The sequence below is a fragment of the Lynx rufus genome, unplaced genomic scaffold (assembly GCF_022079265.1).
Source record: "Lynx rufus isolate CCGP_SWC_20201006 ecotype Redwood Valley unplaced genomic scaffold, mLynRuf1.p SCAF_10, whole genome shotgun sequence".
Lineage (NCBI taxonomy): Eukaryota > Metazoa > Chordata > Mammalia > Carnivora > Felidae > Lynx > Lynx rufus.
In genome coordinates this window covers 22,725,316-22,741,144 of record NW_025814824.1, presented here as the reverse complement: position 1 = coordinate 22,741,144, position 15,829 = coordinate 22,725,316, and the positions used below count along the sequence as shown (strand labels likewise).

Below are 15,829 nucleotides of genomic sequence, written 5' to 3'. Positions count from 1 at the left end.
GACAGTGGGACTTTCTGGCCTCCATAAAGTGTATGTGCCAATTCCTAACATCGGTCCCCTATTGCTTCTTTTTCTCTAGACAACCTTCACTAACATGACTGCGTAATTTAAAGCAGTGTTGGTCAACCAGGTGTTATATGCTTGTGGCCTGTGGATGCGTGTGTGTGTGTGTGTGTGTGTGTGTGTGTGTGTGTGTGAAAGAGAGAACTAGACAGAGATTTAAAAAATGTATTTCTTACTATGGTTCATGGTCAAAGATACTTGAAAGCCATTGATTTTAAGAAGGCTTTGGAGGATAGAAATAAATCCATTTACATTTGATAGGCCAAATGTTTCCAGACGTGTTATCGAGGCCCCAACTGTATGTCTACTGTTACCAGCACATCTCAAATTACTATTAATCACAGAACTATCTTGGTCTCCCTAATTTTGTAAGTTTATTTTTAAAAGTGTTACCATTTGTGAAATTGTATATAAGAACAAGTTGCTCTGCTGTTCTAATTGAATGAAGACTTACAGTCTCCCTCATTCCTCTGTTCAGTTGGCTACTGAGCCTGCCTTTATTTGCTGAACTGCAATTTGGGGTATGGATTGGGTGCTGCCAGAAAGCGCACAGCTGAAAGTGACTGCGTTTCTCTGCTGGCGGGCACAATTCCAGAGCCCTGAGGCAGCTGTTAGCTCTGTTTGCAGGAATATAAATTCTTAAAGTATCAACCTTACCTCCAAAGTGCCAAGAGAAATCCTACCAAGCTTGTGGGCAAAAGACATATAAACCTTTTTCTATCAGTAGGTCAATGAGGGATGTAATCTAGTGAGAGGAGAGTGAGAAATGGCACTGTGAAAGGGTAACTAAGTACTCAGCTGTGGGTAGTGGCTCCTAGTGAGCTCTCCCGAGTGCCAGGGTTCAAAACCAGCCCTCCCAACTGTGACTCTGTACTCGGCTGTACTCGGCTTCAGGTTTGTTGTTCCATAAAACATGGATAATGATAGTACTTGCCTCATAAAAATGATGTGAGGATCAAATGAGGTAACACAAACAAGTAAAGCACTCAGAAGAATGTCTGACACATAGTAAGTGCTCAATAAACAATGGAATGTATACACAAATTTAGGAAATGAATAGGATGAGAATCCACTGTAAAACTAACTGGTGCACAACAGAACGGAATCCTATTGACTTAACAAAACTGGTAACATATACATAACATAAAATGTATCATCTTAACCATTTTTAAGCACAGTTTAGTGTCATTAAGTTCATTCTCACTGTTGTGGTGCCCTCCCCACCATACATCCGGCGGACTCTACAGCTCGCAAAATTGAGACGCCGAACCTATTCGGCAGTAATGCCCCATTCCTTCCTCTCCCCAGTCCCTGGCAACTTCAACTTGACTTTCTGTTCATGAATTTGGTTACTCTAGACATCTCATGTAAGTGGAATCATACAGTATTTGTCTTTGTGTCTGGCTTATTTCACTTAGCATAATGTTCTGCAGGTTTGTCCATATTGTAGCATGTGTCAGAATTTCTTTCCTTTTTAAGGCCTGTTGACTTTTTAACCTATCAGTTGCTTTTTTTCAAGTTTTCAGAAAATAAGATGTCAATATGACAACCCCTCCCCCCCCCCCAACAAAGACAAATAACTTCTTGAAACACTCCCCTGAGTTACCTGGAGATACCTGTCTCCATAGAAATGCTAATTGGAAAACCAGTTTTCTTAAGAAAGATATTATTCCTTGAGGCAGGCTGTTTACATTAATCAACATTCCTGTAATACTTGTCAGTGTTTTGTAACACTTTTTTCAAGTGCCAATGGTAGCTTGCCAGTTCTTCTGAAGTGTGGAGGCTGAGAATGGGGGAAACCAGAATGGTAACTCTGTCCCCTGGGGGCTTTTTCCATCAGAGTGAAGCAGTAATTTTTATCATTTTCATTTTACAGTCATTACTTAGGTGGATGGTGGCTAGAAACACTGGATGGACTGATTTGTCCCTGTGTGAAAAGTCCCAGTTTCCCTGTATTTTCCTATTGTGCTTCCCTGTAAGGTACTCAAGGTTTTCATTGAAAGTCATGGATTTCATCTGTTCACATACAAACCAGAATCTGCTTACCACTGTCACAGAAAGTTTTCCTTTCAATAAACATAATGGTGATAGGAAAAACAAAAACACGCTAAACAGCTACAATGAAAGAAAAAGAAAAGATAGAGGGGACATTCCAACTGCGGACTCAGATAATTCCTTGTCACTCTTCACGACTTTCTGGGAAACTCCTTTTAGCGCATCATAAATATGTGCTTCTGTGGTTTTAGATAAGCATAACATCAGTGTCTGGGATTTAGTGCTATTTTCATTTCTTTCATGATTAATATTTAAAGGTTAGCATAGAACAATCATATGTCTCAGCATTAAATTTGAAAATATTAAGGAAATTTCAACATCAAATCAATAATTTATAAATCTCACTGTGAGGCTCAAGTGATGAAACAGACAGCAGAACAACTAATTATAATGGGAATTAAGAAATTAAAACAGGGATGCCTGGGTGGCTCAGTTGGTTAAGCATCTGACTTAGGCCCAGGCCATGGTTCTCATGGTTCCTGAGTTTGAGCTGATAGCTCAGAGCCTAGAGCCTGCTTCAGATTCTGTGTCTCCCTCTTTCTCTGTTCCTCCCCTGTTCACACTCTGTCTCTCTCTCTCTCAAATATAAATAAAGATTAAAAAATAATACTTAAAATTTATTTGCTGCTACCTTATTTTTAATATATAAAGTTTTCTTTGTTTTATAGTAGATTTTCTGGTGATTCTGAGCTTGATGGCCCACAAAACGATGCATTTAAGGATTACTAATGTAATGTGCTAATTTATTTAAAGATTTCCATTTTATATTAATTGATTGCTAAGGTTCATTTGAGACTGTAGAGAAAACAAACAAAAATAAAGTAACATAAATAATAAAAGAACTAAAAGATCCAGAGCAGAGATGGTGGGTAATTCTTCGGTTATCAGTATGGCAGCTTTTCCATGATCAGAAAGAAAAAAATACACACCATTTTTTCTCATACTTTTTAAAACTGGAAACATCATGAATCAATCTTTTCGGAATTCCCTTTTTAACACATGAAGAAAAAGGTGTAACACTGATCTTGAAGTGGTTTTCCCATCTTTTATCATGAAAAATTTCGAACATACAGAAAAGTTGAAATGCTAAAAGGGGTAGCTACAGGTTCTATCCCTACATTCTGTGACTGCAGACCCTCATCAAATTTGCTTTTTCTTTCTGCACACACACTCGTTATTTGTGGTTGCAGACATCACTTGAAGTTGCATGCCATGCATCTTCTCAGAACAACATCCTCCTATACAACCAGAATTTTCTCACATCAAGAAAATTAACCATAGTTCCGTATAACCTAATATCTAGTCCACATTCAAATTGCCCAAGAAAGTCTTTCCTAGGTGCTGGTTTTCTCTTTCTTTCTTTCTTTCTTTCTTTCTTTCTTTCTTTCTTTCTTTTTTTACAAGGAGACAATAAAGATTAACATATTGCATTTCCATGATTATGTCTTTGTTTTTAGGGAATACTCTTCCCCATTCCCTTCCCCACACCCATAATATTGACTTTTAATTTTTATTTATTTATTTGTTCTAAAATAGGCTCCGCATCCAACTTGGGGCTTCAACCTAGTACCCTTCGGTGTTTTTTGTTTGTTTGTTTGTTTGTTTGTTTTAAGTTTATTTATTTTGAGAGAGAGAGAGAGAGAGTGCAAGCAGGAGAGGTGCAGAGAGAGAGGGGAGAGAGAATCTCAAGCAGGCTCAGCACTGTCGATGCAGAGCCAGATGTGGGGCTCAAACCCAAACCAACTTAACCAACTGAGCCACCCAGGAGCCTCCAGGCCAGTTGTCTCATGAAATGTCCCAACATCCTGTACTTATGCCACATGATTTGTTCATCTAGGCATAGAATTTCCAATCTAGAGACCTTGAAGCCAACTGGAATATTGCCTAGGCTTCTAGCTCCTTATCTATTCCCAGAGCTCACCCGCCTTCCACCATGAGGAACACCAAGAGATCAGAGATTAGCTGAACTCCAGCTTCAACTCCTCAAAAACAATTGCTAGTGTCAGGAAGAAAAGTTATTTAAATGATACTGCCAAAGCAAAAGCTTTTAAGGTCAAGAGAGAGGTGTCCCGGTTTCATGTTGATTTCCTAGCAAGTCCAGGGCCTGCAGCAAGGTAGGTCATCACAGACAGCATTCAGGGGTCAAGTTTGGCTCTTGTTAGGTGAACATGTCAGAAGGACCAGCAAAGGTGCTTCCTTTAACTACTTTTTTCTTTTTTTCTTTTGACTCTTCAGCTCCTGTTGAGCTAAATGGTAAACTGAAATTAAACTTTTATCGGACATTGGAATGGGCTAAAAGAGGCAGGGGCTTGCTAACTTCACTGAGACACACTGGTATGTTATGGTCTGAGCTCCAGGAAATATCTGATCTTGCCTCAAAATACTGTCTTTGCTTTTCGAGGGCAGCTCCCCAAAGACTTGGAGCACTCTGACGGAAAGGCCCTCCGCTTGAACTATTTCAAGGAAAACTAATCGTGAATCTATGAACACATAGGAGCATGCCATCCATGCACATAAGATGGAAACAGGCCGAGAGGGGCATGTATATGTGGAAGAAAATGCTCTAGTGGGGTTTGTATCTGTGCTTCCATGACGGCTTATGGACGCAGGTTATTTTGGACAGATACCTCTCTAGAAATACAGACTTAAATAAACAAAAGTTCAGCCTCCACGGAGGTGGTGTTCTTCTGCAGGCCAAGTGTTTTTAAAAACGTGACTGGCCAGCTAAGAAGTTTATCCGCCTGGTGCCTCAAATTCTCAAACAGTTTATTTGAATACCATGTGAATGGCTAATCTCCTACAAGTTTTGGGGCTTTAACAAGGTAAACAAATGAGTGGCTGTGAAAGTAAACACTGCATTTCCTCTCAGGCTCATCCTTGGCTCCAAAATTCTGTTCCCTCCAACCCTCCCACTAGCCCCAGCTTTCCCCTTCCCAAGCTTGGTCTCTTGTACCTTGTGCAAGTACTGAAATTGCAAAAGAGACATTTTTAATTATAAGTACTACAGTAATGAATTCAAGTACACTCGTTTATCATAAAGGGCTTTCCCATCTGTCTCTAAAGTATACTTAAAAAGGCTGTGTATTTGATAACATTAGCACCAAGCATCTTCCACATGTTAATGTTCAGCGTTTTAGATGTTCACTTTCCCCCACTCCCAAAGACAACATGGTGGTTCCAGAAAAGGCACATTGATCTCCGTGTTTGGGAGTGCCTGTGTGGTCTCTTCCTAATTTATTTGTACTCTAATCCTCAGGGATAGCATCCCAATCCCCATAGGCAAAGGGAGATTAGGGAATGGGGCTGTCTGCTACTCCCCACCCTACCAGAGAAGGAAAACAACTTCCTCAAGTCCCTCAAGTTCATCTGGCCACTGTACAAATTGTTCTTGAGCATGGAGGGTTTCCAAAAGCCCTAATTAGCAACTCACAGCAAACATTTCTTTGCATTAGCTAATGATCCGGCTACACTTGTAAGCAAACAGAACCAACATATCTAATCAATGCTGAAAAACCAACCAAATGCCTATTAAACATCTGGATGTAATTTTCTAGTTAGAACAAAATGAAAACATATGCAGGTTCCTTTGATCTGCATCTTAACAAAGAAATTGTTGATAAAAAAGCATACTGGTCAGTCAATGTGTCATTTTCATAAACTCTGCTCGTTTCTCTTCAAATGCTCCCAGTTTAATTTAGTTGGTTTCCTGCAATCTCTAATTTTACCATATTGTGTGAAACCGCAAGAGATTCTTTGGATGTGATTTTATTTGAGGTTTTACTGCTGCATGGATCTGCTACTGATTTTTTTTTCTTTCTTTGCTTTCTCTCCTCCATGCCCCACGCCCGTACTGCCCTTTTCTTTGGTAAAGAGGTGGGGGAAAGGGTTATATAGCAATGCTGAGAAAATTTCTTCTGGACCCTACATTCTCAGGTTTAAGAAAACTCTCAGTTTAAAAAAAAAAAAGGCAGATGAGAAAACATATAAGAAATAATTCACAGCTATAAGAGAAAATAACAAGTGAACTTTAGATATTATTCATTTCAAATAAAAAAGTAATAGATTTAAAAGATGCATAATTTCTATGACCAGCATCCACAGTGTTTTCTATTTTGTCCAGAATCTATACTATATACAACATCTAGTTTTTGTAATGACTTGTGCCATTTCATGAGTTATGAAAATTTGATAGTCAGCAACAAATGAATGGAAATATACCCATATATACATCAATGATAAAATAAACAATTTGGCAATCTTTTTGTTTCTTTGCAGAGGATAAAAAGGGGATTGTTTTTTTCAGAGACAATTTTCTGTGGAAGCGCAGTACTTAATATCATTTCATGTTAAAACATCACCAACATATGAATATGTTAAAGGTAAAAAAGACTATGGTTAGCAGACTTTAAATAGAAGACTAAAATTATAGATTTCATGAGTAGGATTATTTTCTTCTAAACAGGCTGAAGACAATCTGCACATATATCATTTAAAACATAAGATTAAAGCTACTTGATTGTTTAAACACCATCATTTGTAATGCAGTTTGATGAGAGTTTTGTAGTATAATTATTACAGCATGACAATCACAGAGGAAAATATGACCTTGAAAAGGGGCCCAGCCTTCTCCCTCTGTCAAGGAGGATGGGATACACTCGAAAACCAACCATCTTTATGCACACAATTAAAGGTCTTCCAATTTTAAAATCATTACTCTTTCTTTTTTCCAGATACTACATTATAAGGAATTCAGAAGGCTCCTGTCTCAAAATATACCGTTTTAATTTCTCTGTTTAAACCTAATTACCAGTGTGTGCCAGTAAATCAAAGTAAAGCTTGGGTAAGCCAGGGAGAAGTCTCCGTTGTTTCAGTTGGACGAGCAGGCACAGGCATATTTGTGGCATCCAAGTTCTTTTTACACAGTCCTGAGGCTGATTATGGGATGAACTGACCACAGACTGGCCCACTCAAGAGACCAAGTTTTCGAGGGAACGCAGGTTGCCAAAGTCAAAGCTTAGTTGCCCATGGATCATATTATTTCAAAAAGTCCTATATGTGGAGCAAGCCTGCTTTGAGTCATCAATCAATCTAACTCAGGAAAGTGGGGCAGTGCTTGCTTCCTTTTCATTCTCCAAGTTAGCAAAATGAATATAACACCCTCCCCAAACCCACTTAATGAGAACACTGCAAAACCGCATGCCGAAACTTGTTTAAGAATTTACTATGGCCTTGTACAAGCTGGCTAAAATTGCTCCTTTAATTTTTCATTTATAATTGATATTTGGGATTGATGCAATTATAGACAAATCAATATCATACATATTTAAAATCAACCCCAACAGTGAAATGTATTATCTGAAATGATTCTTTTAATATTTCAAGAAAAAGGTCTCTGAGAAAGCAAACCTTCGAATAAAATGTATTTCTGTTTAAATAAATGCCTTTTCATAAGTCTCTTGAAAGTAAAATAATGAGGACACGGGGGCTATTAATACCAAAAACGTGTTAAGTATATTCCAACGTAGGATCAATGCTTGTCGATGTGTCTTTCTTATGGAAGAATTCACCACCATTTGGCCACAACACCGTTGTTTATTCACCAATCGTGTGTGTGTGTGTGTGTGTGTGTGTGTGTGTGTGTGTGTGTGTGGCAACAGCTCAACCTAACTATTCTTTAAATAAAAATATAAATGCGGCAATACTGAAGGTTTTCTGCTGGGTGGTACATTTGGAGAAACAGACAAAAACCGGAGATTTACACAGTGTGCCCCGTTTATTTAAAATCTCAAAAAACCTTTTAGGTCAAATTCCACTCATAAGAATTTTAGCCATGTCATGCACCCAACGCTTCCCATTTAGCTCCTTACGCAGCTCAGCCCTGGGAAACCACCCGAAGCATGGGGCTAAGAGTGGGCAGGACAGGTTTCCAGGTCTCAAAGCTGGTTTATCCCATTGCCTCCCTTTGTTTCTAGTAATTGGAATCAGACTCGTGCTCAAGCTGCTGAGAGGCCCCTAAAACTCTCAGCAGTCCCCTACTCCAAGCCCGCGAAGTCCATACTTTGAAGACAAGGACCAGAGATTTCGAACCCGGGCAAAAGCCTCGATCTAAGACTGGGACGCGCGTGCCTTACCCTGGCAGTAACTTAGGTATCCTTCCCGCCAAACGAAAACAGGCCAACCTTTTTGCAAAGTCCTTTGAAAGGCGCCAATAAAAGCCAATCTCTACCACGTTGGGTGCAAAGAAGGGAGTGAGCACTAAAATTAAAAGCCTAGTCTTAGACGGCCGGTGTACGTACGCCAGGCAAGGCGCTGCCGCATTTTCCACCAAGTGCACAGTCCACGCCTTCTCACGAAAAGGCAGCTCAAGGAAAAACAATCCTCAGAGAAATTTTTGAATGTGACCTCACTTTCAAAAGAGGAGCATCAAACAAGGGGCGAACACTGAAAGACGCGTTTGGCTCGAACTACCACCCCTCCCACCCCCAACTCCCGCACCCCTTAAGAAACTACGCGGTTAGTTGAGTTACTTTCACTGATATTTTAGGATTTCCATTAAAGGGAAAAGTGAACAAGTGGCAAGATTTTTTTTTTTTTTTTTTTTTTTTTTTTTTTGCAAACTCGAGCCCCCAGCTTCCGCGACTACACACTCTCTGGGCCCTCCCGCTCGCGCGCTCCCGCGCGCTCCCTCGCAGGCCCCACGTTACTTTGATTGACAGCCCAGCCCCGCCGCTCTCCTTCCCACCGACCTTCCCATCCACAGTGCCAATCTCCGCGTCTCGCCTCTTCTCATTGGTTGGTTTCGACGTCCCGCGGCTCCTCCAAGAACAGTTCCTCTCCGAGCCCGGGAGGACGCGGCTGGCGGAGGAGGGGTAGAGGGGTGGGAGGGGAGACCGAGGAGACGGCGGAGATGGAAGCAAACGGGGTAGGAGAGGAGGGGGAGGACGGTCCGTCCGGTGCTCTGCTGCTATAGGCTCCGGGGACGCGTTGCGTCAGCACCCCACGTTGGGTGCGACGCGCGCGATTGGCTGGCGACGCTTCCCTGCTTCCCCCCCCCCAACTCTCCCCGTCACCGCCGGGCCCACGTCCCCGCCGGCTCTGCGCTCCCGCCCCCCGCCCGCGCGGGGCTGGGCGGGGCCGGCGCTGGTTAGCTCCGGAGTGTGAAACCGCGTGTTAATGTAACCGGCGCGAGAGGCGCGGGCGGCGGCGGCGGGAGCGGCGGCTGCAGAACAGCAGCAGCGGCGGGTACCCTGTGCCCCGCGTCCCTGAGGCGGCCGACTGCGCCACCCCCACTCTCTCACGGCCGGGCGGGACCCGCGCCACCATCCCGGACCTCCGCCGGCCGGTGGCGACCTAACCCCCGCCGCGACTACTCCCGACCTGCCCGCGGAGTTTGCCCGCCGGGTAGGGAGGCCGAGCTTCGGAGCGCACTCCTGCTTTTTTCCCCCATCATCTCGTGGATGTCGCCCCCCGGGTCGTGAGAGAACTTTGCAGCGGGCTGGAGCGCCCTTTGCGGAGCAGCAGACGAAGGGAAGGAAGGAAAGAGGGCCGAGGAAGGGGCTCGGAGGAAGAGTCCAGAGCGGCCGGGCCGGCCGTGCGGGGCGAGTGCGCGCGGGGCGCGGCGCCCGGATGCGCCCCGGGATCGAGGAGCAGCGGGCGGCTGCGGGACTACCCTCCGTGGAGTAGCCCCGCCGGGCCAGGAGGGTTTGTGCAACCGGGGAGAACACCGAGTGTTGGTCGCACGGGGCGTGCCGAGCCGCCTCCCGGCGCGCCCTCCGCACTTTCCCCGCCTCATCGTCATCCCGCGCTCCTCCGCCCGGGCTGAGGCTTCGGAGCGCCGGGCGCGGAGCCTCTGCCGCTCCCCGGAGCCCGCGAGCGCCCGGCTGAAGGCGCTGCCCGGACCCGCAGCGGTCGGTCCTTAACGTCGCCAGGTTTGTTTGTGTGGTGTTAGCCGGGGGCGCCGGGCCACCTGCACCTCACCCGCGGTCGGCGCCGCGGGGAAAACCCGGAGAGGAGGCGGACCGGGGGAAGAGCGAAGAAAAGCAGTCCGCTTGGATTTGTTTGCCCCGGAAGAGTGCCGCGCACGCGGATCGCCGAGAGGAGCGCGGCCAGAATCACCGCGCCCTCACCTCCCCGCCGGGGCGGCCGAGGCCCGCGGGTTGGATCGCAGCCCCCGCGCCCTTTTCTTGGGGGCCGGCGTCACCGCGCAGGTTCTTGGTGTAGCCGGGCCCGGGGCGCCCCGAAATGTGGCCCTGAGCGAGGGAACCCGCAGCGGCGGGAGCAGGAGCAGCCGGGCGCCAAGTGACCGGTGCGCCCCGCCGAGCGCGCCTGCGTGCGTGGCCAGCGCGCTCCCCGCGCTCCTCGTTTCTGCCTGGCTTCTCGGCTAAATTTTCCTCGGCGGGATTAAAGTTGGAAATTGAGTGGAGAATTGAGTTGTCCGGAAACAGAGCCGCGGCCGCCGCCAGAGCGATGTTCCCGCAGAGCCGGCACCCGGTGAGGCGCGGCAGGGTGCTGGTTGGAGGGTCTGGGCTGTGGGATGGGGGGTGGGGTAGGGATGGGCGCTTTTCCCGAGCTGGAGACGGGTCTCTGTTACATTTCTGGAGGACTCCCTAGCCTCTAGGGGTGCAAGGCTGATTAGGGCCCCTCTTGGGCTGGGGAATGAGCTGAAACTCTCAATTTCCCCCCTTTACTATGGGCCCCCTCGAAGTTGATGTCTAGACAGGGCGGGTGGGGGCGCCCGGGGAGGCTGTGGTTTCTTTTTCGAAGCAACATCGCCCCCCACCCCCGCCTCCCTGTGGCGGGTAGGGCGCCCCCACCCCTTTGTTTCTCGTCTCGCCTATTTACATGTCAATGCAGCCCCCGTTCCGGCGCTCCTGGAGATGGCCCCGGCGATTCTGGGAACGGGGAGCGTTAGGGAGTTGTTTTTCTACTCTGATCCTTGGGGTCATTATTGCTCCCTTGGGGGAGGGGGCGGTGTCCTCGATGACAATCTGGCCGGGTGTTCCCCGGCCGCCCGGGAGCCTCTGTCGTTCCAGCCGGGCGACTTGGGCGCACGTAACCGCGACCCGCCCTGAAGCCTGGAAGAAGCTCTAAATCTCTTTGGAGGCTCGAGCACGGGCGAAGGACCACTTCCTGCCTCCGTAAAGTGCGGAGCAAACTCGAGTTCGGGGCTCCGTTTCTTGCCATTTCTAACTATTTTTTATGTCCCACCCACTTCTCCGTTCTCTGACTTACTGTTTTATCTGTCTGCCCCCACCCCCGTCCCTCGGTTCCCCTCACTGGTGGCCCCCAGACGCCGCACCAGGCTGCAGGCCAGCCCTTCAAGTTCACTATCCCGGAGTCCCTGGACCGGATTAAAGAGGAATTCCAGTTTCTGCAGGCCCAGTATCACAGGTGCGTGTCCGGCCGCGCTGGGCGAGCAGTAGCCCGGGGGGCAGCTCGGTGCCCCTCCTCGCCCTGCCTGGTGGCGGTGGTGGCTGTACTGAGTACTTGCGTCCAGGCGGTGGCGTGTGGAGTCGCAGTTAAGACCTGTCATTCAAGTTACCCCCTTTCCAGGTTCTTCCCGGGCCGCCTCTTCTCTAGTCTCCTCCTCCTACCATTGTTTCCCTTTTGCCCGTTTGCTGCTGTTCCAGGGAGTCTTTTCGAGTATTTAGGAGTTGCATGAGAACCGTCAATATTTGCACTTCGTTTATTTATTTTGCAACAAGCTGAGCTGAAACCTTGGTTCAATCGATGCCCCAGCCCTGGAGTGCAGGTTTAGGGAGGCAGAGCCAATGTTGAAATCGCTCTGCTATACTAAAGGATTGGGTTGTCTGAGGCAAAGTCCATTATGGAAGGCTAGATGCTGGTAGCTGTGCCCATCATTGGTGGTGAAGATGGGGGTGGATATGTGTAGGGTAAAGCTTCCCTGCTTTGGCGTCATTCTTCCTTGGTTTGGGTAGGACAAGGGATTCCAGTCTCATTTATATACATTTCAGGTTAGTCTCTTCACCTGATGAGACCTACTTCAAGAGGTTCATAAATGAAAAATGATTTAAAACACCTGTCCGTAGTGAATTTTCCAGAAATGTTCTTTTCTTTCCTTGTTTCTATGAAGTCTTAGCTGATTAGCGCTAAGAGATAACTGTAATGACAGTTTTTATTTTTGTCCTGCTTGAGAAAAAGCACACAGACGCTTGGGTGTGAATTTTCTTCTTTTGTCAGAGGCTTTCTGATTATTGACCTTTTGTCTGCTTCAAGATAATTATCTCTGGAACTTGAGGCATACCTGCCCACTAGTGTTTACCAAGCAAGGAGGACTTCAAACCACTTTATTGCAGCAGCTACTTAACATATTTTGGCAGGGATTTAAAAACCAAAGGTTTTAAAACGGACCAACAATTGTAGAAGTAACTTTATAAGTACAGTTTTCAAACCTAGAGACTATTTGAGTTGGCAAAGGTAGTACAGTCTATGTCTGAGGCTGAGAATTGTGCAAAGGCCAGATTTTGGTGGAGTCCAAAGGAGCAAACTGGTGTGGGGAAGTAGGAGGGAACAGATGACCAGGAGGAGGAATTGGTCTTCTGGGAAGATCAGAGGTTTTTTTTTTGACAGATTCTTCATTCTTGGCATCTGACCAGGTATACACTAAGAAGGAAAATAATAGCTGAATGGATACCCTATACTGTTCACCTTATCCCTTTTCCCTATTAAATGCAAGGACAAAGCTTTTGGATGTTTACCTAGATAGTTTATGGCTTTTCCACATTGGTCTGTGTTTTTACTTGAAGTGCAAATATGTGAGGCAGATGTTAAAACAAGTGACATAATGTTTACATTAAGTTGCATGTTTTGTTTTTGTAGCCTTAAATTGGAATGTGAGAAACTGGCAAGTGAAAAGACAGAAATGCAGAGGCACTATGTGATGGTAGGTATCAAAGATTGTCCTTTCTTCCTTTTTATGTAATATTAGCAAATATGTGTTCTTAACATTATAAAACATGAGTTAACGAAATGCTTGATTTTTTTCTTTTTGCAGTATTATGAAATGTCTTATGGATTAAACATAGAAATGCATAAACAGGTAAGCTTTAGTTAAATCAAGTTGAAATGAGAAATTAGTGACGATTCTATAAAACTGGCTTTATCCTCAATAGTGGGAGGATTTGTATGCTGGTTTTCTGCCTTGGTTTCCCTTCCTGTGAATTGGTGACAGTGTTTTGCAGCAAGGGTTGCTTCTTGACAATTACAGAATCTTTAAATGACTAGATGAGAGGTGCTTTGAAAATGTGAACCAACCTGTTTACAGACTGATAGAAATTGAGTCTTGAGTTGACTTTTCCACCTGGATAGATTTATTCTTCTCTTGAAAGATCTGGGTATCCTGTAGCATTCTGGAATTCAGAATAGCTAATGTTTTTTTGCTAGTTTGGAAAGCAGTGTGGTCTTTTGGGGGAAAGAAGGATATTTAGGAGTTCCCTAATCAGGTTAAAAAATGTATGACTAACTATGGGGTTCTCTTTTATGCTTTGGGGTTGCATAAAATGACACTCAAGGTTAGTGGCTTATTAGCAGACATCTTTTTGAAAAATTTCTCAATTGATGCGGATTTGGAGGTGAAAAAGCATTCTTTTATGGCCACAGCATATGTTGGGAGTTGCTTCAGTCCTAGTGGTTTTAAAAGCATGAAAAGATTAGTGACTGGAAAGCTCTAGCTATGACTATGAGTTTGCAAGTTCCCATAAAATTCACACTTATGGCTACTATAATGGTGTATAAAAAGAGTATTGAGCTGGAACAAGGCACTAAGGACCTCATAAGAGAAGAAAAGCTAAATGATTGCTCAGCCCAAAGGACCCTCGATTGAGTAGTCATTGTCTGCCAAAGAAAGCATTAATGGCAGGGTGTAAGTATTCTGGAGATATGCTGACATTCACTTTTTCATCAAGACGCTGGTACAATAAGTCTTTTAGAAATCGATTGCCTCTTAAAAAATTATCATCAGATGAAGTTGCACAGTTGGACACATTTCAAAGTGCAACAATACAATTCTTACTTGATGTATATGTGCTATTTCATCTCAAACCCTTGTTTCATTAAATTAAAGAGCATGGCTGACCGGCTGGGGCACAGTGGAGAAATTGATTAGTTCAGCCTTCAGATCTTCCTTATATTCAAAGACTTTCATTAAGCAAGTGTGTTTCAGAGTTGAATTCTGCTTTTGTAACTCCGTACTCTTTGATTTTTAATTCATCATAGATTTCATAATGTTAAGTTACCGTCTTGTACAGTAGATCTGTTCTCAGATATGTTTTTGGAAAGAGATAGTTAAGTTCAAGGCCTTTCATTAATAATATAATTGGGCCTTTAAAATGCTGATTTTATTCTGATTTGCAAAGTTGGTAGCCTAGATTATGTTGGGCTTGTGCCTTTGTTTTTTGTGTGTTTCAGTGGCTAGTGTCTGACTGAGGCAGTTGTAACTTGTTGATAGTAATTGGGCAAGAAGTTGTATGGTCATTTAAATGAATTATGCAAATAAACTGGGTGAAGAGTTGTAACCTGCCACTTTTTTTGTAAGTTACCCTAAAGGCACATATTTTGCTAACAAATATCGTAGAAGGGTAAGAGGAGACTGAGTTTTTTCTTAAACTCATGAACTCAAAGAATTTAATAACTTCACCAACTCCTTTACAAGGAAGTACCACCTCCGTATGATGTTGTATGCTGGTGCAGGATTTATTGGGGAGGTAAAGGAGGTGTATAATTCTTCTGGGTTCCTGTAGGTTACATGACCTTTTCGTTATCAAGTAGGAAAAAGGAAGAAGGGGTGAAGAGGGTCAGGAGCCCCATGGTGTGAAAATAGGTTTCTAATGAGTTTCTATACTCTGTTGGGCATTTGTGGGTATATATTGTCCATCCATGAGCCAGTATGCATTAATAATATGCTGTGTGTAATTGGCTCAGTAATTTGAAAAATGTGAAAAGCTGAGAGATGCCATGTTCTTCATGGTAGGGTATTAAGTCCCCTGAAATTTAGTTTATACTGTAAATGCTGACAGACCCTTAACTAGAGTGGTGTGCAAAGCAGTGCTATAATTCAGTTTAAAGTGGCCTTACATTTGAAAAACATCCTTCTGAATGTCACACATTAATAATAAGTTCTGAGGAGGCATTTGGTGCAGCTAGTAATCATAATTCTTATTAAAACTGGTGACGTCTGGCCCCCAGGGTGTAGCCAGGCTCAAATTGATGCTTTTTGCCGCCTGATCACCAGCATGGCCTAAGTGCTCATTATATTGTAGAGAGAGCCTTTGGAGCTCTCATTAGATTTGACAGGAATTCTCTCTGGGGGGAAACTGGGCATTAGCGAGACTCCTGACAGGCTGGAATTAGTCCTGCTTTATGGCTTATAACCAAATGCTAGCAAGGCATCATCAAGGGACACAAAAAATTGTCATTTCTGACAACATCTTTGTTACTGAAAAAAAAAAAAACCACAGCGATGGGGAAACTTTCCGTGGAGAGAGCTTTAATGTTGTTAAGATTTGTCTGCAGTGTGACTACCGCTCTCTCTCCCTACCTTTCAGCGGGTTTGTCGACAGAGTGAGTTGTAGAGATTTCAGTGTCAGATCTCACCACCGACTTTTCCGTCTGGAAGTTTTAAAGTGGAAGTGCGTCCAAATCGAGAATGGTATAATTGTGGTTTCCTTACTTGGTTTTGTGCCCACGGTCCATG

The 15,829-nt window shown here is 44.5% G+C and overlaps 1 protein-coding gene and 1 long non-coding RNA gene across 6 annotated transcripts in view; one reads left to right on the top strand and one right to left on the bottom strand.

The window, feature by feature from the left end:
- The window catches only part of LOC124528818 (uncharacterized), a 152,418-nt gene extending 143,397 nt beyond the window's left edge, over positions 1 to 9,021 (bottom strand). For both annotated transcript variants that reach the window (XR_006966238.1, XR_006966240.1), the window contains exon 1: positions 8,865 to 9,021. This is a non-coding gene — a long non-coding RNA (uncharacterized LOC124528818). The remainder of the gene's footprint in view (positions 1 to 8,864) is intronic.
- Positions 9,022 to 9,324: 303 nt separating this feature from the next.
- Positions 9,325 to 15,829, top strand: part of TLE1 (TLE family member 1, transcriptional corepressor) — a 91,650-nt gene continuing 85,145 nt past the window's right edge. For 2 of the 4 annotated variants that reach the window (XM_047102617.1, XM_047102605.1), the window contains exons 1-4: positions 9,325 to 10,608; positions 11,408 to 11,508; positions 12,958 to 13,021; positions 13,133 to 13,177. In XM_047102617.1, coding sequence (XP_046958573.1) covers positions 10,585 to 10,608; positions 11,408 to 11,508; positions 12,958 to 13,021; positions 13,133 to 13,177 — 234 coding nt within the window. In that variant the 5' untranslated portion in view covers positions 9,325 to 10,584. The remainder of the gene's footprint in view (positions 10,609 to 11,407; positions 11,509 to 12,957; positions 13,022 to 13,132; positions 13,178 to 15,829) is intronic. The other 2 variants (XM_047102626.1, XM_047102612.1) reach the window with 1 other exon arrangement.